The sequence below is a fragment of the Eretmochelys imbricata genome, chromosome 2 (genome assembly GCF_965152235.1).
Source record: "Eretmochelys imbricata isolate rEreImb1 chromosome 2, rEreImb1.hap1, whole genome shotgun sequence".
In the NCBI taxonomy this organism is placed as follows: domain Eukaryota; kingdom Metazoa; phylum Chordata; order Testudines; family Cheloniidae; genus Eretmochelys; species Eretmochelys imbricata.
Window position 1 is genome coordinate 51,300,757 of NC_135573.1, and position 25,238 is coordinate 51,325,994.

The 25,238-nt window shown below is 42.8% G+C and overlaps 1 protein-coding gene across 3 annotated transcripts in view; it reads left to right on the top strand.

Moving 5' to 3' along the window:
• The first annotated feature begins 2,793 nt into the window (after positions 1 to 2,793).
• Positions 2,794 to 25,238, top strand: part of SNX16 (sorting nexin 16) — a 34,291-nt gene continuing 11,846 nt past the window's right edge. The window contains exons 1-5 of one of the 3 annotated variants that reach the window (XM_077810077.1): positions 2,794 to 2,961; positions 3,509 to 3,628; positions 9,571 to 10,028; positions 13,051 to 13,137; positions 16,918 to 17,066. In XM_077810077.1, the coding sequence (XP_077666203.1) occupies positions 9,654 to 10,028; positions 13,051 to 13,137; positions 16,918 to 17,066 (611 nt within the window). In that variant the 5' untranslated portion in view covers positions 2,794 to 2,961; positions 3,509 to 3,628; positions 9,571 to 9,653. The other 2 variants (XM_077810078.1, XM_077810079.1) reach the window with 2 other exon arrangements.

Consider the following 25,238-nt stretch of genomic DNA (forward strand, 5'->3'; position numbering starts at 1 on the left):
CGCCCATGTCTGCCCAGGCGCTCCCAGCCGACGTGGCCAGGAGTACCTCGGACACGACGATGACGGCTACCAGTCGTATTGCACCGTCTGCTGCCACAAGGCAATGGGTTGCTGCTACTGTGTAGCAATGCAGTACCACGTCTGCAAGCACCCAGGAGACATACGGTGACGGTTACCTGAGCGGGCTCCATGCTTGCCGTGGTATGGCGTCTGCACAGGTAACTCAGGAAAAAAGGCGTGAAATGATTGTCTGCCCTTGCTTTCACGGAGGGAGGGAGGGAACGGGGGCCTGACGATATGTACCCAGAACCATATGCGACAATGTTTTAGCCCCATCAGGCATTGGGATCTCAACCCAGAATTCCAATGGGCAGCGGAGACTGCGGGAACTGTGGGATAGCTACCCACAGTGCAACGCTCCAGAAGTCGACTCTAGCCTCGGTACTGTGGAAGCGCTCCGCCGAGTTAATGCACTTAATGCACTTAGAGCATTTTCTGTGGGGACACACACACTCGAATATATAAAACCGATTTCTAAAAAACCGACTTCTATAAATTCGACCTTATTCCATAGTGTAGACATACCCTAAGACTGTTACTCATCTATTAACTGCACCTTGCAGTCATACCCCTCTGCCAGCACTGGGCCCAAAGAAAAGGAGAACTCTCAGAACTCTTAGTTAAACATGGGTCAGGGACATGGGAAATGGCCAGGGATGTGGAATGTGTTAATAGATTGATTCATTGATTCATTTTCTGAATGCTTTATAAACTGTTTTCTTTCGTCCTTTTTGTTCTGTGGGGGGCCCTCCACCTATAAACTTCTTACTAAGTTCTGCACTAGGAGTTCATAGGAATGCCCGGTTGAAAAGGGACCCTGGCTGCTCCAGTCAGCACCACTGACCTTAAAAGTCCGGCCCGCTCTGGCTCTGCATGGCTCCCAGAAGTGGCCAGCATGTCCCTCCAGCCCCTGGACACAGAAGCGGCCAGGGAGGCGCTGCGTTTTGCCCCCGCCCCAAGTGCTGGCTCTGCAGCTCCCATTGCCTGGGAACAGCAGCCAATGAGAGCTGCAGGGGCAGTGCCTGCAGGTGGGGGAACAGTGCGCAGAGCCACCTTGCATCACCTCTGCCCAGGAGCCAGACATGCTGGTTGCTTCTGGGAGCCAGCTGGGGTAAGTGCTGCCCAGAGCCTGCACCCTGAACCCGCTCCTGCACCCCAACCTCCTGCTCCAGGTCAGAACCCCCTCCTGCACCCAAACTCCTTCCCAGAACCTGCACCTCTGCCCCAGCCCAGAGTCCCCTCCCACACTCCGAAGCCCTTGACCACATACCCCATCCCGGAGCCCCCTCCTGGACCCCAAACCCATCATCCCTGTCTCTCTCCCACACCCCACACCCCTAGCCAGAGCCCTCATTCCCTCCCGTGCCCCAACCTCCTGCTGCAGCCCGGTGAAAATGAGCGAGTGAGCAACGGTGGGGGAGAGTGAGCAATAGAGGGAGGGGAAATGGAGTGAGTGGGGTCAAGGCCTCGGAGAAGGGGTGGGGCAGGGGCCTCGGGGAGCGGTGGAGGTGGGAGAGGGGGAGGGGCAGGGCAGGGACTGGGGCAAGGGTGTTCGGTTTTCTGCAATCAGAAAGTTGGCAACCTTAGTTCATCCAGAAAGGGTCCTTGATTTCTTTAGTCCAGAGATGACACATGAGGGTGGCGGCAGCATGCGGGGTAATATACGCCCCCAGAATTGCTGCTTGGTTTGTACTGTGCATGCTCAGTTACACTGCTGAAGCTGGCTGCCCTCACTCTTCCCCCCCACACTATCAGCAGGCATGGGTTGCCTCTGCCTTAGCCACTGGTTCTCAACTATTGCAGTTTGGAGACTAGTAAAGGATGCTGTACGGCCTAGACAACAGAACAATGGACTGGGTCTCTGGAGGGCTGGGTTCTACCACCGGCCTGCTGCATGACCTTGGACAAGTCATTTCACTGCTCTGTGGCTCAGTTTATTCATCTGTAAAATGGGACTAATGATACTTACAAAATAGTAAATATTTTCCACAAAAACATTTTTAAAGGATATTTTTTAAGCTAATATTTTCATCAAGATTTTTCAGGGAAGGCAGGGAGCAGGGTTTCCCCCAAAAAGGAAACCTCAACATTCGTTTGTTTTTGAAAACTGAAAAATGTTTGATTTTCAAAAACCAAAATTTTAGTTTTCAGTTATTTTCAGTTTCCCCAACCTACAAACCCAAATCCCTTGTCTATATGCAACTACTGCTGTATACTGGAGTAGGGGTTATTTCTCCAGGACTATGCAAGAAAGAAGTGACACACAGAAGAACAGATGGGAGCTTGACTTTTGTTATTTCTTGGCTCCAGTCATTTGACATGGCTGAGGACTGCAAAAGTTTAAAATCCTTTCCCTGTGGCAAAGTGTCTATTTACTGCACTACCTGCTGCTACTGGCTGTGCTAGTACAAACAGAAGGGAGGGGGAAAGTCAGATTCTGCTTCAAGATAGCACAAGTATCAGCAATATAGTCTGCATAGCAAGCAGCAGGACTAGCCAACCCATAAGACTACAACTCCCAGCATACAATGCGACGCATGGGGCGTGCGTGACCTAACACGCAATACCATGAGTAGAGCCTGCAGGCCCTAGCATGCGCCGCAGTTTTTGCCGCGGTGTCTGCCGGGTGCGGCCGTCTACTTGTGGCCCCAATGCCTGCTGGGACTTGAAGTCTTAATGCCGACAGTCAGCAGGGAGGGGCACTCGGCACTGCCCAGCGGCGTGGGGGGGCGGGTCTAGGCCCGTCCGTCCCAGTGCCCGTTGCAGGGCCGAACCCCACAGGTACTGGCACCGTTACCCCGCCCCTTCCCTCGCGAACCTGGGCCTAGCCCCGCCTCCCTGCGCGCGAGATGGGGGCGGGGAGCTGGTGCGGCGGCGGCGGCTGAGCGCGGCGGGGAGCAGGTGAGGAGGTGTCGGGGTCCCCGCTGCCCTTGGGGCACTCGGGGGGGGGCGGAGTCTCTGCGCAGGGAGGGAGCCGAGCCCCGGCGAGAGGCGGGGTATTGGCGGCCCGGGGGCAGGGGAGCAGGGGCGGCCCCCCGCGCGCTGAGGCGGGCGGTGCGGGGTACCGTGACCCGCTGCCCCCTGCCGGGCCGGCTAGTCACTGAGACCCTGGTCGCGGGTGGTCCCCGCCCCCTTAGGGCCCTCGGGCGCTGGGGTGAGGGTAGCCCCCGCCGCAGCCGTGGCCGGGCCGTCCCGGGGGCCTCGGAAGCGCGCCCCTTCCCCAGCCGCGCTGGGCTGCTGCGTTGCCCACGCTGCCTGGCCGGTCTCCGCCCCGGCGCTGGCTGCATGGGCGAATGAAACTCACTGGGGAATCAAATAAATCCTGTTTCATCGTCAGGTGGGTGAATGTATTTTGCGTCTGGGCTGGTATATCGTCCTGCCTTGTAGCGGGCAGGTGTTCACGTTTTTGGATGTCTTAAAAGTGGGAATCGCTTGTGGACCTGTATAGTAGGTAAAGAAGCTGCGGTCTGGTTCAAGGGGCCTGCCACTGGACCCTGATTCTGCTCCCGCTGAAGTTTTGCCATTGACTTAATGAGCTAGAAAAGACTGTTCGGACAACACACACCAGGTATGAAGGCCTAAATATGAAGAAGAAAGTGCAGATTCTGTAAATGCAAGATAGTGCTTCTTATTCCTAAAAGTTATATGCATTATAAAAAATACTCAAATTGCCTATATTCGTGGTTTTCAGCCTGTGGTTTGTAGACCCCCAGGAGTCTTTGTTTAGGGGCCCGCAAATGAAAAAAGGTTGAAAAGAACTGGCCTACATGGTATAAATTATGTAAGAAGAAAATGTTCAAATTACCAGGTTCCAGATAGTGGAGCACTCAATAGTGTGGGGGGACGGGGAGAGGAAGTTTTCTATGTGTCCTCTTGTGCTGTATAATTAGATGCATCTGATATGCCTATTTATCTGATAGATTTGGAAAATTTAATGTTAAGAAAGCAGTTTGCACTCGAATAGTGTAATAGGATTGGGGCTGTATCACAGTACCAAATGTTCATTTGCTTGATATTTGCCACATTTTTGGAATGTGTTCCAACAGTTTTGAAGTAATACAAACTACTGAGCAGATGTCAGCTGATGTCTGGGTAAAGAGCTAGTGGAGATTCTTATTTAGTTTTAAAAATGTAAATTATTCAGAACCACATGGACATAGCTAGCCTATGTAAGCACACTTTTTTATTGCTGCCACCTTTGTCTTGTTGATTAATAAGCTCCTGTATGTTTTTTTTTTTTTTTTACAACATTTTGCACAATGGCCTGAGCTTCACTGAGTCTCTGAGCAATATCTCAGTAAACTAATAAATGGCTAAATGGACAGTATCCATGTAAATTTACCCCAAATTTATTTTTTGTAAAAACAAAGTTTTATAGAACCTAAGACCAATAGAGATGTTCCTAAATTTTAACAAAAGTCAAGTGTTTGAAACCAGAACACTAGAAGTGAAATTGACTAAAACAATACTGACTTCATTGTCCAAGTAGAGAAGCACTCAAATTAAACAGGGCATAAATAGTGACAAGTAAATTGTTGTTGTTGTTTTTTAAAAAACATCATCATAAATTCTAAATAAAATTTTGTTTACAATGTATGATTTTAAGTTTTGTCATTTTTAACTCTTTTTTTGGTGTGGCTTTAGTGAAAAACATGCTGATTTTTAAACCATTAGCAGTATCCAATACATTTAAATACAAGCAGATTCTTTCTTTATGGTGTGTTGAGTTTAGATGCTTCACTTCAAGGAGAGAAGAGTTGGGTGTTGCAAACATGGAGGCAGGAGAAATTAACATCTTTGTTTTGTAGCATGCGATGATGCAGAAATTCTGGAATCCGGTTCTTTGATGGTGTTTGTTTAGTAGTTAGTCATTTTCAGACAACAATTTCAAGGGTGACTGCTCTTTTCTTTCTGTGTAATCTTTGCTTGCTGTTGGGGTGAACTATCCCAAACAGAGTTTTGGGAGAGGAACAAATCTCTTCCGAAGAACAGGGAAAATCAAGGTCTGTCTGGATAAGATGGAGAAAAGTTGTTTACTTTGTTGTAGCACTAGAAAGAGTGTGCTGAATGTTTTGCTGTATGTATCCATGAAGTAGCTAAGGTATAAATGATTCCACTGCTTTATTGTAATTAAATGTGAGAGTAGTATTAAACTTTAATGCATTAAATGGGTAGCTCATTTAAAATGATCCTTAACCGGTCATCTTCACTGCATCAATGTGAGCCTCTTATCTGTCAAAACACTTTTAGGCAAGTAGCAAAACAATTTTTTGTCTGTTTTTTCTTCTTCCTTTTCATGTATTATGTCAATCCAAGTAAATGCGTAGGAGCAATTACTTTAAGTTCAGTTGAGATTTTGGGCTGTCACATTTGCATCGTTTTCTTTTTCTGATGATTTGGTTCCATGCAAAGATTCTAGGGTTTTTTTGTATTTTTGAGCTCCACCATTAGCAAATAATAGGTCAAAATGTTTGTTTGTTTGTTTGAGAATTTAAAACTGTATAAAATGATCTCCAAGTATGAAGTAGCGTGTTCTTGCACATTATATATGTCTTTAAAGTCAGGGTGCCTGAAGGAGTTAAGAACAAAAGAACGGCCATACTGGGTCAGAACAAAGGTCCATCTAGCCCAGTATCCTGTCTTCTGACAGTGGCTAATGCCAGGTGCCCCAGAGGGAATGAACAGAACAGGTAATCCTCAAGTGATCCATTCCCTGTCACCCATTCCCAGTTTCTGGCAAACAGAGGCTCGGGACACCATCCCTGCGCATCCTAGCTAATAGCCATTGATGGATCTATTCTCCATGAATGGTATCTAGTTCTTTTTTGAATGCTGTTATAGTCTTGGGCTTCACAACATCCTGTGGCAAAGAGTTCCACAGGTTAACTGTGCATTGTCTGTAGAAATACTTCCTTTTGTTTGTTTTAAACCTGCTGCCTATGGATTTCATTTAGTGACCCCTAGTTCTTGTGTTATGAGAAGTAGTAAATTATACTTTCTTGTTTTTTCTCCACACCAGTCATGATTTTATAGACCTCTATCATATCCCCCCTTAATCGTCTCTTTTTCAAGCTGAAAGTCCCAATCTTATTAATCTCTCCTCATACGTAAGCTGTTCCATACCCCTAGTCATTTGTCGCCCTTTTCTGAACCATTTCCAATTCCAGGATATCTTTTTTGAGATGGGGCGACCACATCTGCACTCAGTATTCAAGATGCGGGCGTACCATGGATTTATATGGAGGCAATATGATATTTTCTGTCTTATTAACTGTCCCTTTCTTAATGATTCCCAATGTTCTATTTGCGTTTTTGACTGCTGCTGCACATTGAGTGGATGTTTTCAGAGAACAACTATCCACAGTGACTCCAAAATCTCTCTTGAGTGGTAACAACTAATTTAGATCCCATCATTTTATATGTATAGTTAGTATTATGTTTTTAATGTGCATTATTTGCATTTATCAGCATTGAGTTTCATCTGCCATTTTGTTGCCAAGTCACCCAGTTTTGTGAGATCCCTTTGTAGCTCTTCACAGTTTGCTTTAGACTTAACTATCTTGAGTAGTTTTGTATCATCTGCAAATTTTGCCACCTCACTGTTTATTCCTTTTTCCAGATCATTTATGAATATGTTGAATAGTACTGGTTGCAGTACAGACCCCTGAGGGACACCACTATTTACTTCTCTCCGTTCTGAAAAACTGACCATTTATTCCTACCCTTTATTTCCTATCTTTTAAGCAGTTATCAATCCATGAGATGACCTTCCCTCTTATCCCATGGTAGCTTACTTTGCTTAAGATCCTTTGGGTGAGGGATCTTGTCAAAGGCTTTCTGAAAATCTAAGTACTATACTATATCCACTGGATCCCCCTGTCCACATGCTTGTTGACCCCCTCAAAGAATTCTAGTAGATTGGTGAGGCATGATTTTTCTTTACAAAAAACATGTTGACTCTTCCCCAACAAATTATGTTCATCTATATGTCTGACAATTTTGTTCTTTAATATAGTTTCAACAAGTTTGCCTGGTACTGAAATCAGGCTTCTTGGACTATAATTGCCGGGATCACCTGTGCAGACCTTTTTAAAAATGGACGTCACATTAGCTATCCTCCAGTCATTTGGTACAGAAGCAGATTTAAATGATAGGTTACACACCACAGTTAGTAGTTCTGCAATTTCATATTTGAGTTCCTTCAGAACTCTTGGGTGAATGCCATCTGGTCCTGGTGACTTATTACTGTTTAATTTATCAGTTTGTTCCAAAACCTCCTCTAGTGACACCTCAGTCTGAGACAGTTTCCCAAATTTGAGCCATTCTTCTTAGGTGACAAATCTAAGGATCTCCCTCACATCCTCAGCTGTGAAGAGTGATGCAAAGAATTCATTTAATTTCTCCACGATGGCCATATCGTTTTTGAGTGCTCCTTTAGCATCTTGATCATCCAGTGGCCTCACTGGTTGATTAGCAGGCTTCCTGCTTCTGATGTACTTAATTTTTTTGCTATTACTTTGAGTCTTTGGCTAGCTGTTCTTCATATTCTTTTTTGGCCTTCCTAATTATATTTTATACTTCACTTGCCAGAGTTTATGCTCCTTTCTATTTTCCTCAATAGGATTTAACTTCTACTTTTTAAAGAATGCCTTTTTGCCTCTCACTGCTTCTTTTACTTTGTTTAGCCACGGTCATACTTTTTTGGTTCTCTTACTATGTTTTTTAATTTGGGGGTATACATTTAAGTTGAACCTCTATTATGGTGTATTTAAAGTTTCCATGTAGCTTGCAGGAATTTCACTTTTGGCAATGTACCTTTTTAATATCTGTTTAACTTCCTCATTTTTGTGTAGTTCCCCTTTCTGAAATTAAGTGCTACTGTGGTTGGGCTTCTGTGGTGTTTCCCCCGCCACAGAGATGTTAAATTTAATTATATTATGGTCACTATTACCAAGCGGTCCAGCTATATTCACCTCTTGGACTAGATCCTGCGCTTCTCGTTGGACTAAATCAAAATTGCCTCTCCTGTTGTGGGTTCCAGGACTAGCTGCTCCAAGAAGCAGTCATTTAAGGTGTCACGAAGCTTTACCTCTGCATCCCGTCCCGAGGTGACATGTACCCAGTCAATATGGGGATAGTTGAAATCCCCCATTATTATTATTGAGCTTTTTAATCTCTAATCTCCACTCGTTCTGCAAATGCTTCTAATACTTAATTGCTTCCAGCTCAAACCATGTAAAATGTGCCCAGATAACATGGTTATGAATGCCCTATAAATGCCTGCAATATTATATGCTCTACACTTAAGCATTTTTTTCATACTCATAATTTCCTTTCCAAGGATACTTGTCATATTTTAGTACATATTATATGTACGCAAATGTATCTTCCATTCCACCCACACCTGTAGGTTACTATGTGTTTCCGCTGATTCATAATACGTAAAGCATTATTATTATTATTATTATTCATAAGGATTTGGTTTGTATTGTGTGCTTCTGAAGCCTTTCAAAAATATATAATTGGTAACACTTCAGGAGGGAAGCTTCAATTTGTTTATGCTAAATATTAGGAATTACAAAATTTTTAAAAGTTGCAGTTTGTTTTAAGTATCTATATATTTAACCTAAAGTTATAATTTTTCCAGCAGACTAGTGATGCAACACATGGGCGGCGAGGGACGCTTCCCCTTGGGAAGGCTAGTCCCCTGCCCTGCCTCGCCTCTTTCGGCCAAGGCCATGTCCCACTTGCTGCTCTCAGGCCCCACCCACACCCTGCTGAGAGTTGGGTCGGGGCCACGAGTGGATGGGGGACCTGAGAACTCAGCCGGGGTCGAGCTCTTGGCCTGGACCGGCAGAGCTCTCAACCCTAGCTGGAGCCCAGAGCCTCTCCGCTCTTTTGCCTCTTCCGTTTGCCCAAGCCACCATCCTGTTCCACCTCTTCCCTTGCAGCTCGACCCCCACTTCACCTCTTCCGTCTAAGGCCCTGCTTCTTCCCCCTCCCCCCACCCCTGCTGCAGCCCTGAGACAGGAAAAGCTCTGTGCCCCTGCCAGGGCCCCGAGGCCATGGCAGGGAGTGAGAGCGCCTCCAGCCCCGAGACCATGGTGGGGGGAGATTTTTCTGAGCGTCCCAAATCCACCACGGCCCCTCCTTTCCAGCAGTGTGAGGTTCGGGGAGGCTTAGCCTCCACTACGCGTCACCCATGATGCAACAGTATTTAAATGTAATCTTTTTGCGGGGGGTTATGTAATGGGATGCAAGTCATACCTTAACTATCCATTCAGGTTTTGAGGCTCTGAGAGGTAGAGGCACTTCTCTGACAATGCACCTTTTAAAAATTAAAGATTAACTTTTGAGGGGACACTTAAAATGATAGCAAATTCCATGTAATGGTGTTTTAACTGTTATCTTAATGTAATTGTGGACTCCTCCAAATACAGTATTTTAACATTACATTCATTGTAGAAATATGAAGAAAGATAGTCATTTCAAAGTTTTCTTTGTTTCCAGATATTGTATTCTTGAAAAGAAGAGAATGAACCTTAAACTCTTGGACCACAAAGTATAGATTTGCTGAAGTTTTCTAATGAAGAATGGCAACCCCCTATGTTCCTGTTCCTATTCCTATAGGAAATTCCTCTTCCAACTTTACAACACACAGAAACCAAAGAAGTTCTTCCTTTGGGAGCATCTCAACAAGCTCAAATTCTTCAAAAGGGCAGCTGGAGGACTCTACCATTGGTAGTTTTAAAAAGATGAGTGTGCCTGAACAGATTGGCTCCATGTCATCTATATGCAGTAGTCCACTTGTTAGGACTAAATTTACAGCTGTGGACACATCTATTGAATACTGTACTCAGCCTATGGAAGATATTGAGCAAAATACAGACTCTGGGAGCTGGGAAGATCGACCTTCTACACCTACTATACTGGGTTATGAGGTGATGGAAGAAAGGGCAAAATTCACCGTAAGTTTGTTTCAGAGAAGTGCAATTCCTCCTGTAAAGATAATAGGATCATGAATTTGATTTCATAATGCTTTTCATTTAAATAATTAAACCTTCAGTTCCAGGATCTCGGAGTGCATTACAAATATTAATTTAGCTTCTAAATACTGCTGTGAGGTGTGAGAGTAGTTTCCCCATTGTACAGATGGGGAAACTGAGGCACGTAGGTTTTCTTTCCCAAAGTCACAGACACTCTGCATTAGAACCCAGTTCTTTGCCTTATAGATTCATAGATTCCAAGGTCAGAACAAACCATTGTGATCATCCAGTTTGACCTCCTGTATAACACAGGCCCATTGAACTTAGCAAAAATAATGCTTAAAGCATATCTTTTATAAAAACATCCAATATTGATTTAAAAATTGTCAGGGATGGAGAATTCACCACGAGCCTTGGTAAATTATTCCAATGGTTAATTAAATTACTAACTGTTAAAACTTTACACCTTTTTTTCCAGTTTGAATTTGTCTAGCTTCAACTTCTAGCCATTGGATCAGGGGTTCTCAAGCTGGGGGTTGGGACCCCTCAGGGGGTCACAAGGTTCTTATATGGGGGGGTCACAAGCTGTCAGCCTCCATCCCAAACTCCACTTTGCCTCCAGCATTTATAATGGTGTTAAATATATAAAAAGTGTTTTTAATTTATAAGAAGGGAAAGTCTACATAACAGTGAAACCGCCGCACAGCCCAAGCCAGCAAGCATGGGCTAGCCACGGGTTTCTCTTTACTGTGTAGACGTATTCTTAAAGACCTATTCATATATGTGTGTATTTGTATTTTCTTTTTCATATCATTGTGTATTTTTAAACCATAGTACAACTGTCTACAATTTTACCTTTATGAAGGACCAAATAAGCAAAAAGTAGTCTAACTCTCTGAGGAGGATTCACATAGATTTCCCAGAATTGAGACTTATCAGCTACTGAGACTATAGCAGAATTTGTATTTACCAGTAAATGAAGAATCTGCTATGAAAAACTTGAAGTACTGTGAAATTTATTATACAAGTGGAAAAAGATGGTTAAGAAAAATGTATGAAGAAGCAGAGTATATATAGGATATCTCTGGGGGAAGAATTGTTTACAATTAAATTGCCAGAAATTTCTTGCTTCTTGTCAATTTAATCAAGAAGCTGTATCAGCCTATACGGTGCAAAAAAACCCCAATATTAACTAAACTTTTCATTATTTTTCTTACACTTGGAAGTCAAGGTTGTAATCTTGGAGTACTGGAAGTATCTTCACATTGTTTTTACTAATAAAGTCATGAGTTCTTGATTCACTGCACATCTTCATGTACTTAAATACTATATATTGTAGATCACTGATACTCAGCTTATTTTCTTTTGGACAATGTTAATATTTTCTGTGTAACAGTACCTCTTTAGCTCCATGGTATTAATGCATTTTTCTATACCATTATCTCTGCCTCTGTCACTTTTTTCCATGCCTCTTTCCTCTCCCCCATATCCAAAAAGGTTGAGTCTCCCATTCATAATGAAAGGTGGAAAAGTGCCCCTTCCCTGCAGTCCACAGGGGAATAATCTTGAGCAGCCTGAAGGAGGAGTACGCAGTGCATGGGGAGAACATGAAAGTTCATGCATGTGTGGTAAAGGGGCTTCCACCCCTCAGGTCTGCTGGCTTGCCATTGGTTTGGGATGGGCGAACAGGCTAGTCAGCTGGTTCTCCTGGAAGCCCCTTCTCCTATTTAAACTTCCCTGGGCTTTTCAAAAGCCTCTTCCTCCATCGTGGATAAGGCTAAAAGGGACCAGATTCCAAAGGTAAGTGAGACTCAGGATTTCACTGGTGGTCTTTTTGCTATGGGGAAAAATGGGAAACCTGAAATCTTCAGACTAAGGTCCTCCCTTGATAACTGTTACCTCCCATGCAGAAGTAGGTAGAGACGTTCAGAAGTGAGTTGAGTCTCAAGGTTGGGCCTAGCTGGGTCTACCCCAAGTTATTGGTTGTATGTTGTAAGTCGTGAACACCAAACTGGACCCACTTAAATACCTGTTGTATGTGAGATGGGGAAAGGGCACATTAGTGTTAAAGTTTGGCTTGCTGCTTAAAATCCATCCCTTGTGCCTGTTCATTTGCATGCATGTCCTGATCAAGTGGGGTTGTTGTGGTGTAATGACACCACATCTGAGTCAAGTGATCAATGACTACAATTTTGATACTGTCAGCTCGGTCACTCTGAACTAATGTGTACATTATTGGCTGGTTTGTCATGTTCAGTCACTTGGGAGGACAAAAACTACCAGGCTCAATAAAAATGGAAGCCAAAACAGTGATTGTCTTTTTGGGAGGGCAGGAGGGAGCAGAGTTGTCCTGCAGTACCTGAACGTGTGAGTGTGTGCAACCAAATTTTCAAACCGTTATCCAGTGCAGATCTGGATCTTTTAGATGATACAGAGTTCAAAATTAATACTGCCCCAGAGCCTGCTTGGTAGCATCAATGTTATGTTTAAGAGCGAGATTGGTGTCATGGATCAGTAAAAAGTAAAGCTGTAATCCAGGCTAATTCCAGCAGATCTAATTAGTTATAGCATGTTTTGTTGATGGATCTTTGGTACCAGAGGTTTCAATTTAGGTGGAAAATACTTTGGGGGAAATCCTGGCTCCATTGAAGTCAATCGGAGTTTACCATTGACTTCATTGGAGCCAGGATTTCACCCTTTGTTCTTCAAGAGAAAGGAGTTTCCCTTTTTTGCCCTTCCCTTTCCAAGTCAATCCTTAGTTTCCCCTTCATGATCAGTGCATGCTAATTTCCATTTAAATGTTAAGAGAACTTTTAAATTTAGGGCTTTTTAATCTGTAGAATATCTTTAGCTAATATGTTTGGTTAAACTTCTTTCATTTATATCATCCTTCCACTTTCTCGAACAGGAGAGTTATTTCAGCCTTCCAATCATAGAACTATAATAGGAAGATGCCCTGCTTGTACCCTTTTTTGAAGCTATGCTATTGATTTTTACATAATAGGTTTACAAAATACTGGTAAAGAGAAGTCCAGAGGAGAGTTGGGTGGTTTTCAGAAGGTACACTGACTTCTCTAGGCTTAATGACAAGGTGAGTAACAAGTTTAAACTGGCAAGTTCTCAAATGATTTTGTGTGATCTTTCTATTGTTTTTGTTTCCTTTATTTCTAACTTTGCTTATCTTACGTTAACCTTTCTTCTGCTTCTGCTTTTGCTTCCTTTGCACATATAAGGGACTTGTTTGTTTATACTAATGACTGGAAAACACTGGGATTTATCACTTTTAGAAAAAAATTCATGATTTTTTTTCAAGTGAAACTTTTAATGCTTCATAATACACTGTGTATGTACCTGAGTGCAGGGTATTTAACTCATAATAATTAAACACTTGGATAGAAGTGGGGTAAGACTATCCAGTTTCTCTTATAAGAATGATAGAGTATTTATCTAACCTCCTCATCTTCATAGTGTCTCCAATGCAGTAGAATTGTATTGATCAACAGTATTATCTGATGCTCCTGATTTATATGAGCACCAAAAGTATTACATATGTTTATGGGAAATGCTAGTCTTCTGTGTTTGTCTTCAGAGATTTGTGAGTTAATAGATTCCATAAGTATTGATTTTTTTAATTACAAGAAGCTGATATAAAGTAAAGGCTAACACAGGAGAGAGCTTGTATATGCCAGCAACTTAACTTTGAACTTTACAGAAATAATATCCTTTTACAGTGAACTTCTGATATTTCTGCTGGACAAGTTTGTTCAGTGTTTATAGAACACAAATGGTGGGATACGTGAAAATTTAGGAGTATGGGAGTCTACAACGAGAAATGATATTTTCTCTTTATTCTCAAGAATAAGTCCTTCACATTTTGCCTTTTACTATTTGACATTTCTGTTTCCTCTTCAGTATGTTCATTGATGTTTCATTTTTATGTTTCTAAACACATTGTAATTTGTCTTTTCATCCTTGTTAAATTTTTGTTCTGTTCTTTCTCTTTTGTTCCTTTTCTCCTGATCTAACATCAAGAGATTTAGGCACATGGACCCAAAGAAGCATGGGTGCAATAATGGTTATAACCAATGTCTTGGTTATTGTCTTGCAATTTAAGTAACAACTTGCACATTGTGCGTATACAGTGTTTCCATGGAGTCCTTGTGCCTGTTGTTGTTAATTATCCTTTAGGCCAGGGGTGGGCAAACTTTGGCCCGAGGACCACATTGGGGTTACAAAACTGTATGGAGGGCTGGGTAGGGATGGCTGTGCCTCCCCAAACAGCCTGGCCTCCCGCCCCCTCCCACTTCCTGCCCCCCGGGACTCCCATGCCTATCCAAACGCCGCTGGCCCTGGCCCCCTTACCATGCCGGCTCAGAGCAGCATGTCTGGCAGCTGCACCTCCTGGCCAGAGCCAGACATGCTGCTGCGCCGCCCTGCAGGAGCGCGCAGCCCCACCGCCCAGAGCACTGCCCGCACGGCGGCGTGGCTGCGGTGAAGGGGGGACAGTGGGGGAGGAGCCAGGGGCTAGCCTCCCCAGTGGGGAGCTCAAAGGCCGGGCAGGACAGTCCCGTGGGCCGCATGTGGCCCGCAGGCTGTAGTTTGCCCACCTCTGCTCTAGGCCACCTGTATAATGACAGGTGTCAAAATATAATAGAATGTTTAAACTAGAAGACCACTGAATGTAAATTAGTTTGTCCTCCTGGACAAATTTCAGAGCCCGATCTCCATCTTCCTCAATCTATGTACCGCTTTCGCACTAGTTAAAGCATGATCATACCCTCTTCCTTCACATTTTCTCTTTCCTTGGCTGTAGTGTTGGTGGTATCAGTTCAATTGCTAGTAGCCTAGTCGTCATCTAACAATTAAATTTTGTTCGTCATGTCAAGACAAAGGCCAAGAATTGATAAACACAGAGATTTAACGCGACACTCTTTCTCTACAGGTCAAAACTGATTTGTTTTGGTGGAGAAAGCTTAATCTTGTTTTGTAGATGGGGGACTGAAGGCATTTTCTGGATGCATTACAAAAAAACATTACTTAGGATATAGGTTGTCAAAGTTGGAAACTAAGACTAAACTTTCACATGATATTGTCAAGTGAGTTTTGTTTGGAGGAGAGTGAGAGAAGGCCATTAATATAAAGCCTTTACTTTGAATTTCCTAGTTTTTTATCAGCATCATAACATAATAAAGACATTTTGTTTGTTTTAAAGGGAAAACTATTTTAGTGGATTTTTTGTCTCATTCCTCTTGCAGAGTACTTTCAAAAATTTTTTTGGCTTAATTCGGAATTTTTCTTTATCATTTTAATAGGTGAATCCTCTCAAAGTTTTAGGCTTAAAGTGCTTTACAGTAAGTTAAATTGGTACTCTAAAGATAGACAAGACTTAAAAGAAGCAGAGAGAGAAAAGTCTGTGCACTAATAATTATAGTTGTTTACTCAACATGTATGTTAATACTAATACTGTGGTCTATCGATAGCTGAGCTAAAAGGCCATACATGCAACAGGGTTCAAAAGACATGATGCAATACACAAATCAGCTTAGGCTGTGGATTGGGATGATGGCAGAACCCAGATATAGTTACAGGTGTATGTAGCCTTCAGTTTTCTAGCAAGATGAAGAGAACATTACACTTAAAACCTCCAACCTAGGTTAGTACTGAGATTCATGAGATCATTTTTAATTTCAGGGAAATTACAACTAAGGTTTCTAGTTGAAATACAGGTGATATTTATCATAGAAGTAGACCATTGGGCAATATTTTTTGCTTTTATCCTGGAATAGCTTTTAAATGTTTACTGCCCTGAGTAATTGATATGTATGATTGTAAAAACAGACACATCTATCTGCAGTAGTGCATAGGTGACTCATATTAAGCGAGAGCCCTCCCACACACCAACCACTTGCCCCACCCCCCAGCCTGGAGCCGCCTCCTGCACCCCTGAGCCCACACCTCCTCCTGCATTCCAACCCTCCCCAGCCCAGTGAAAATGAGTGAGTGAGGATGGGGGAGAGCAAGCAATGGAGGAAGGGGAGATGGAGTGAGCAGGGGTGGAGCCTCATTGATGGGGTGGGGCAATGGTGTGCGGTTTTCTGCAATCAGAAAGTTGGCAACCCTAGCAACAAATGACCCCTTGTGATATCTCAAATTTATTTTCAGTTCAAGACTATAATGCATGATTGAATAAGTAATAGTTCATTTTCATATTTCATTTGTATATTTTGGTAAAATAGTGTAAAAGTTAGTTATTTCTGACACTTCAAAAACATTTCATTGCTGTGTGAATATGCCACAAAATATTTAGCAGTGGGATTTTTGCTGGATCTGTGTATCTTGAAATGTTAATGCTCTATACCAGAAGTGCTTCATTTATGTGTCAAAACTGATTTTGATTGGCTGGCCCAAAAAAGGATGACTTGCATTCCTCTGGATTTGTAATGGCTTTTATAGATTATATCTATATAGATATAAAAATATCTCTGTGCTTTACAAACTATGTGCAACACCGATGAAATGTTTGATTCTGTAATACTTAGGATTTGCACAGTGCTTTATAACTCATAACAGTATAAAAAATTAAAGCATCAAAACACAAAAGTGAGGTGGGTAACTCCTCCCATTTTTCAGATGGAAAAATGGAGAGGTCAGTTGACTGCCCAGGGCCAAACAATGAATGGCAATGCTATGATTAGAAATTTATAGTGTAGATTAGTCATTTTATGTATGCCAAATACTCATTGTGCTTGAGTTAATGAGGGTGGAAGGGAATTTGATTCTCAAGGTAAAAGCTGTTTAGTGGCTTATCTGAGTATTTCAGTAGGTACTTTATTTGTAGTCTTCCTTCATTTGTCTTTGGTTTCTATTTCAGTTAAAAGATATGTTTCCAGGCTTTCGATTGGCACTTCCACCAAAGCGCTGGTTCAAGGATAATTATAACCCTGACTTCCTGGAAGATCGACAGTTGGGACTACAAGCATTCCTGCAGAATTTAGTAGCTCACAAAGACATTGCTAACTGGTATGTGACTGTTTTTTTGTTTTTTTTTTCCCTCATGTACTCTAACACCTGGAGTTGGCCTCTCCAGGCTCTAACAGACTAGCCCATCTATTTGAGCAATAAGGTACAGAATTTTGTTGGCAGTTTGACTTGTGCTGTGCAATCAACCATTATATAGATTTTACTGCATCTTTTTAATCTCCATAAAGAGGAAATGGTGATATATTCTATTTTAGATGGTTAATTAAAAATTGCACATTTAAAAAAAATTAAATGTAAGACAAATCACAAGGCATGTTTACTCTGGGATTATTTCTCTGTGTTGAATACAGAATTAATAAATGGCTTTTAATTTATGTTGGAATGAGATGATAGGCTTTCACAGTTTTAAGGGCCTACAGTACTACACCAAAATCACTTGCAACAATGTGCATAAATTTGAGGTGTTTAAAGTTATGTAACATAGTATTACCATGCAAGGTAGTTTTATTAGTGGTATGGCAACAAGAGTATTTCTATATTAATTCTGGTTTTCCATAATACAATAAAAATTTTCTAGAGTCCCACTGATATGAGACTTTTGAATTGAGGATAATTATACCCTCTTCTTGTGAAGCAAGAGTAACAAATACAATTTTAAGATTTCTTGAGGGAGTAATTGGGGAAGGAGAAGAGGTTGAAGTGGGTGCTGGGAGGGAGAGGTATAGATTAGAGAGCCTCTGCATGGTAGCCTACACTGAAACAAGGGGAATCTCTAAAAGAAAGGGAAATAGTGTCCATCTCTTTCACCCTCTCAGGGCTTGCACTTAGAAAGGAGCCGCCAAGTTGCTTCCTTAAACTGTATGAATGCGACCATGTGCTCTTCCCCTCAGCCCTTCATAGGTAAAAAAGCTGCCTTTTTATCTCAGGTTAATTAACATGCATTAGCTATCTTGAGATAAAAACTGAAGACTAGGCACTTCAGTTTTACCATGAGATAAACAGCCCTATGCCCCTGCCAGCCATGGCAGTTTACCATGGCAGTTTACCTCATGCTAAAACTGAAGTGCTTTTTCTTCAGTGTTTTTTATCTTGGGATAGGTAAGGCATGTTAATTACCCTGAGGTGAAAAAAGCAGCTTTTTTAGCTTTGAAGACAAGCCCTTAAGTCTTGTCTACACTTGAAAAGCTACAGCAGCAGGAAGCTGCAGCCCTTCAGTGTAGTAAACACTACCTGTGCAAATGGGAGGGCTGTTTAATTGTGCACTCATACATTCTCAAACAAGTCTTAGAGCATTTTTATAAACATGCACATTCTAAACATAAGATCTAACAGTCAATTCAAATACCATGAATTCTGGACCACTGTATCCCAGAGTGCACAGCATACTACAGAGTGCCCAAAATTTGATTGCAGACTGAGGTGACCAGTTACGTTGGTGTAGGTAATCCACCTCGCTGAGAGGCGGTAGCTAGGATGACAGAAGAATTCTTCCATTGACCTACCTCTGTCTACACTGGGAGTTAGGTTGGCTTAACTACATCTCTCAGGGGTGTGGATTTTTCATATCCCTCCCTGACCAATGTAGGTAAGCCAACTTAATTTTCTAACGTAGACCAAGTTTGTCTCCTTATCATAAATGTCTTTTTGCAGAGTGCAAAAATTTCTATTGTATGTTTGACTGGCAGGCATCTTGTTCCAAAATCTTTTTTGGGATTGGTCCTAACTACATGACCTTTTGTATGATAGCTGCGTTCCACCAGAAAAATGGAACTGTTGACCAACAGGAGAAGGCTTGTTAGTTTAGGAGACAGAATTTTCACAGAAGCTGGATCTAGCTATGGAACTTGCTCCCACAAGAGAATACTCATGGCCCTCACCACTTGCAGAACTAAATGCAGAACCTTAGTTTTTCTCAGTAAGTTCTTCCTACATAGACCCTGATGAGGTGGAAGTGTTAAACTAATCAAGCTATTCATCAAGCTGGGAAGTAAGACTTGTTTCTGTTTTTAAATAGTTGGGTGGTATTCAGATTGTAAGGCAGTGGGTACCAAATTGGTACTTAAAGTGTACTTAAATTGGCCATCATGATGGCGGTATCACAGAATCTGAATAAAATAGCTGTCCTGCTGGTCACCTCAGTCTGCAATCAAATTTTGTGCACTCTGTAGTTTGCTGTGCATTCTGGGATAGAATAGTTCAGAATTCATGGTATTTGAATTGACTGTCAGAGCTTACGTTTAGAATGTGCATGTTCATAAAAATGCTCTGAGACTTGTTTGAGAATGTATGAGTGCACAATTAAACAGTCAAGTTCTTTTTTTCCACCCCACCATCACGAAGAAATTGAATACAAAACCCTTTACTAAAAGTGTTTTTATATGAAGTAAAATCAGGAAATTTAGTTATGGCTCTGACAACTGTTACTTGGTCAAGTTGTACATCCCGGTCTTTAAATTCAGTGTGTGTTTGTTTTACAATTGCCCTTACAGTTTTGCTTGCCTCTAACTGGTTTAGTCCCACAAAACTGCAGCACTGGTTATTATGCTGTTCAAGAGTCTCTTAGGTCTGATCCACACTTAAGAGTTGTATTGAGGTAACTATTTTAATTAAGAGTTTCAGAGTAACAGCCGTGTTAGTCTGTATTCGCAAAAAGAAAAGGAGTACTTGTGGCACCTTAGAGACTAACCAATTTATTTGAGCATGAGCTTTCGTGAGCTACAGCTCACTTCATCAGATGCATACTGTGGAAACTGCAGCAGACTTTTTATATATACACAGAGAATATGAAACAATACCTCCTCCCACCCCACTGTCCTGCTGGTAATAGCTTATCTAAAGTGATCATCAGGTTAGGCCATTTCCAGCACAAATCCAGGTTTTCTCACCCTCCACCCCCCCACACAAATTCACTCTCCTGCTGGTGATAGCCCATCCAAAGTGACAACTCTTTACACAATGTGCATGATAATCAAGTTGGGCCGTTTCCTGCACAAATCCAGGTTCTCTCACTCCCTCACCCCCCTCCAAAAACCCACCCCCATACACACACAGACTCACTCTCCTGCAGATGTTCTGGTTTAACTTGGATTTAAACTTGGAGAGTGGTCAGTTTGGATGGGCTATCACCAGCAGGAGAGTGAATTTGTGTGGGGGGGTGGAGGGTGAGAAAACCTGGATTTGTGCTGGAAATGGCCTAACCTGATGATCACTTTAGATAAGCTATTACCAGCAGGACAGTGGGGTGGGAGGAGGTATTGTTTCATATTCTCTGTGTATATATAAAAAGTCTGCTGCAGTTTCCACGGTATGCATCCGATGAAGTGAGCTGTAGCTCACGAAAGCTCATGCTCAAATAAATTGGTTAGTCTCTAAGGTGCCACAAGTACTCCTTTTCTTTTAATTAAGAGTGTAGCTTTAAAAAACAAAACCAGAATAATTACACCAGGGAAAGCTCTAGTGTGCCTGCAGTTATACTAGTGCAAAGGAATAGCTACACCTGTATAAAGCACCTGTATATTGCTATAACAGCCCACACTATGGGTGTTGTACTGCTTAAACTATACCCGTATAGTTATGGGTACAACCTTCTAGTGTACATAAGCCCTTACTCTGCTGCCATGCATCTGTAGTTCTATCAAGGGCCTCACATCTCACAGTGACTCTCATATTTAATAGGCCTGTCATGCATCTTAGAGAGAGACATGTACCACTACAGAATATCCTGTAGCCAGTGGAATGTATCCCAAGCCAGGAGACCATGAGTTGTTTTCTCAGCTCTTGCACCAACTGCTGTTAATGTTTCAGCACACTTCACAACCAGCATTAACCAAGATCTCATGCCCTATCAAAGGGGTGGTAATTATTATTCACACATATTACATGTAAGATACCTGAGAAATTGCACAAGATCACATCAGGCAGAGCAGGAATAGAAATCCAGTCTCAATTATGACAGATCCACTTTTCCATGCTGACTTTCAGAAGGAATATGCCAAATGATGAGGTATGACTCTACTCCCAACACCTGGAATCCTGATACCTAACATTCTAGTATTGTCTGAGAGTGAGTTTTCCAGTAGTTACACATGTGACATGTCCTCTTCTAGAGGTTTGTCTATAGCTGAAATGGAAGAAATTTGTACTGTGGATCTGAAGGTCATGGGCTTACACCCTGCTGATGACCCATGTTGGAGAAAATGTGTATTATGACCCCTTCTTAAGTTAATGCCATTCCCAGGAGTAACAGTTGGAATGGTTTTGTATTGTAAAACGTATTTAGAAGTGAATTTGAATATTTTGCTAATGTTTTGTCATATTAGTGTTCATATTTTGGTTAATGGGAGCTTTCCTTTGAAGAAGGGGTGGCGTTGTGGTACTTTTAGAGTGTGTTTGAAGAAGTGAGTGTGTCAATGTCAGAAAACTTGCCTGTGCCTCCAAAACCTGGAAGACCCTGCCCCTGTAAGCTCCAAAAAGTTTAGAATTTGATTTAATAAGCTTATTTTTCTAGAAAGTAAGCCTTATTCTTGAAGGTGTAACATTCACACTGATTGGGGGACTTGTTGCCCCATGTCATTACTAATAAGTAAGGCTACATTTTAGTCACGGATATTTTTAGTAAAAGTCTGACAGGTCACAGGCAGTAAACAAAAATTCACAGCCCGTGAGCTATCCATGACTTTTATGATATACCCCTGACTGAAACTTGAAAGTGGGGCTGGGGGAAGGCAGCCCGTGTGCTGGGAGAGTGACCGGCGGCATGGAACCCGGGACCCCCTCTGGTGCTGGCCGGGGTGGTTGGCGGGGCCGTCAGGCTCCTTACCTGGCTCCACACTTCTTTCCTCCCTGCCCCCACAGCAGCAGAGTTTCGGTGTGGGAGGGGGTAGGAGGTTGGGGCACTGGACGGGGTAAGGCAGGCTCTGGACGGCGTTTACCTGGGGGGGCTCCCCAGAAGCAGCGACATCCCCCTCACTCAGCTTCTAGGCAGAGGCATGGCCAGCCAGCTTTTCCCACCGTCTGCAGGCTCCATCCCTGCAGCTCCCATTGGCCGCGGTTCCCAGTCAATCGGAGCTGCGAATCCAGCGCTCTGGGAGGAGGCAGCATGCAGAGCTGCCTGGCCACGTCTCCACCTCGCAGCTGAGAGAGGGGGATGTTGCTGCTTCAAGGAGCCCTCCAGGTAAGCACTGCCCAGACCCCGCCTCACCACATCCCTGCCGTCTCTCACACCCAAACTCTGTTGCTGGGTGTTGGGGGAAGGGGTCGCCCGGTGTCCCGAGACTGCCCCAACAGTGGCTGGTGCGTCTGGCGAGGGGCTGCCTGACCTGCCCCTGAACAAGGCACACCGGCCACTGCAGAAGTCGCTGAGGTCGCAGAAAGTCACGGAATCTGTGACTGCCATGACAAACTTGCAGCCTTACTAATAAGCTATGGAACCTTTCATCGGTAGGTCACCAGTCTGAATCCTTCCTGGCTCAGCAGGGATTAAAAATTATTACCTTTGAATGGCTGTTTGGAGGAGTCTGTGGATCTCTGTTCTAGCTTTGTCATCACACCACCACATATTGTGCTGATTTGCTGAGAGGCCAAGAACTGCGTGGGTCATGGAGACTGAACTACCTTTGTTCTTTTGAGAGGAAGTCTTTTCTTTGTTTTCCCTTCCCCGCCATATTAGGGTTGAGGCATGCTGGCAAAGCAGCATGTGTGGGAAGCTTGCCTGCTGATCAAGAACTTCTTTTGCTAGGGCTGTGAGGTGCCTTTCGCTAGCACTAAATTCACACAATAATTTAAAGCTGAAATGTATGGTAGTATGCAAGTTGTTTGCAAATATGCAAATTATGTCTGAATTTGAATAAAAGGTCACATAGAGCAGCAAAAAACTTAGTAGCTATGCATCTTGTCTGATCATTTTCCTGGTGCATTGGAGAGCCAGATCTCTACCTACAAAACTTAACATACTCCTGCAAATTCATGTAATGGGGCAGGAGGGAGAAAGAAGTCTAACCTGCTGAGTAGGCTGTGCTTTGTTCTTCAGAAGCAGCAACATCTCTCTTGTCCCTCCACCCTACCCTAGGGGGAGTCTTAAAGGGAGGCACTCAGTTTCCTGCTGTTGAGATTTGTAGGGTAGCTTTACACATGTGTTTGCTTCCTCTGCCTCCCCTGCCCACCAGATGCAGCATAATGCATCTCTGTCTTTCACTTGGCACTGCTGCCTATTTCTGTCTTCTTGCCTTCTTATAGATAGGCAATAGGACTGAGGGAAGAGGGAATCATGTAGTAACAGGTGGTAGGAGAAGCAGAGGGCCATGCAGGGGGATTAAGAAGGTGGCGAAAACTACAAAAGGAGAGGCTGTTCTAGATTTGGTTTTGACAAATAGGGAGGAACTGGTTGAGAATTTGAAAGTGGAAGGCAACTTAGGTGAAAGTGATCATGAAATGGTAGAGTTCATGATTCTAAGGAATGGTAGGAAGGAAAACAGCACAATAAAGATAATAGATGTCAAGAAGGTAGACCTTAGCAAACTCAGAGAGTTGGTAGGTAAGATCCAATGGGAAGCAAGTCTAAGGGGATAAACAGTTCAAGAGAGTTGCAGTTTTTCAAAGAGACATTATTAAGGGCACAAGCAAACTATCACACTGTGTAGGAAAGATAGGAAGTATGGCAAGAGACCACCCTGGCTTAACTAGGAAATCTTCAATGATCTGAAACTCAAAGATCATTCTGGGATGTATCAGCAGGAGTGTAATAAGCAAGACACAAGAAGTAATTCTTCCGCTCTACTCCGCACTGGTTAGGCCTCAGCTGGAGTACTGTGTCCAGTTCTGGGTGCCACATTTCAGTTAAGCTGTGAAATAAATTGCCTTGGGAGGTTGTGGACTCTCCATCATTGTCTAGCCGACTCTTAAAAATCTCCAAACACTTGTCAGAGATGGTCTAGATCCGTGGTTCTCAAACTCTGGGTAAGGACTCCACGTGGGTCATGACCCGGTTTTAATGGGGTCACCAGGACTGGCTTAGACTTGCTGCATCCCGGGTCTGAAGCCTGAACCCCACCACATGGGGCTGAAGCCAGAAGGCTTCAGCCCTGGCCAGCGGGGCTCAGGTTACAGGCCCCCTGCCTGGGGCTAAAGCCCTTGGGCTGTGCCCCCTCCCCTGGCCCAGGGTGGTGGGGCTCGGACAGGCTCAGGCTTCGGTCCCCCGTCCTGGGGATGTGTAGTCATTTTTGTTGTCAGAAGGGGATCGCAGTGCAATGAATTTTGAGAACCCCTGGTCTAGATAATACTTAGTCCTGCCATGAGTGCAGGGGACTGGACTAGATGACCTCTCACAATCCCTTCCAGTCCTAAGATTCTATCTCACAATCTGAGAGGGGAAACTCCCTTCCCCATTATGGTCTGAAAGGGTAGGGATAAAGGAAAGGGGAAGAGACTCTCATTTCTTCCTCTTTTCTCCCTAAAGTTCCTGTTTGGAAGGGGGATGGGACAGTGAAATTAAAGTTAAACACCATAGTAATACAAATTAAAATGCATTCCCAAGGGAGTTACAGTAAATAGTAGCCATAACTTTTAATTTCTTAATTTCTGTTAATGCAAAAATGCATAATGTATATTGTTGTACTTGACTCTAATTTGCCAAATAATTTACAGTAGAAAATCACAGGACTTCCCACAAGCTGTTCTACAGAGACACCAAGGAATTGATATGACCTATTGTAAATAGAAGTATTTATATAGCAGACTGAATACTTAGATGTAATTGTTACGCTTTTTGGTTATCCTCTTTCCACACTAAAGAGCTTTACAGTATTTGTCACATTATTCTAATCCCACATTTTGTAGTGTAATAGGATTTCTACCAAAATAATGTGAAACTAGATACTTTAAAATACATTTGGACTGAACTTTCTGAAATCAAGGGTGAAGATATTAGAGGACAATGGTGAGCTGCCGTGCTTTTATGTAATAATTCTTCCGCATTAGCCATATGCAATCTCATTCAACACAGCTCACATTTTATAAAAAGAATGGTTCAACCAGATAAAGATGGACTATAGAACCATATTAAAAGAGGGTCAGCTGTTTAAACAGTCAACTAAACAAATTTTACACATTGCTCTAATATGGTTGTTTTTCAATATGGCCCAACTTTCTGTGGTTGAATAACTATTTTTACATGTGAAAAGTGTTGGATTGTTTTTTTTTTCTAGAAAATTAATA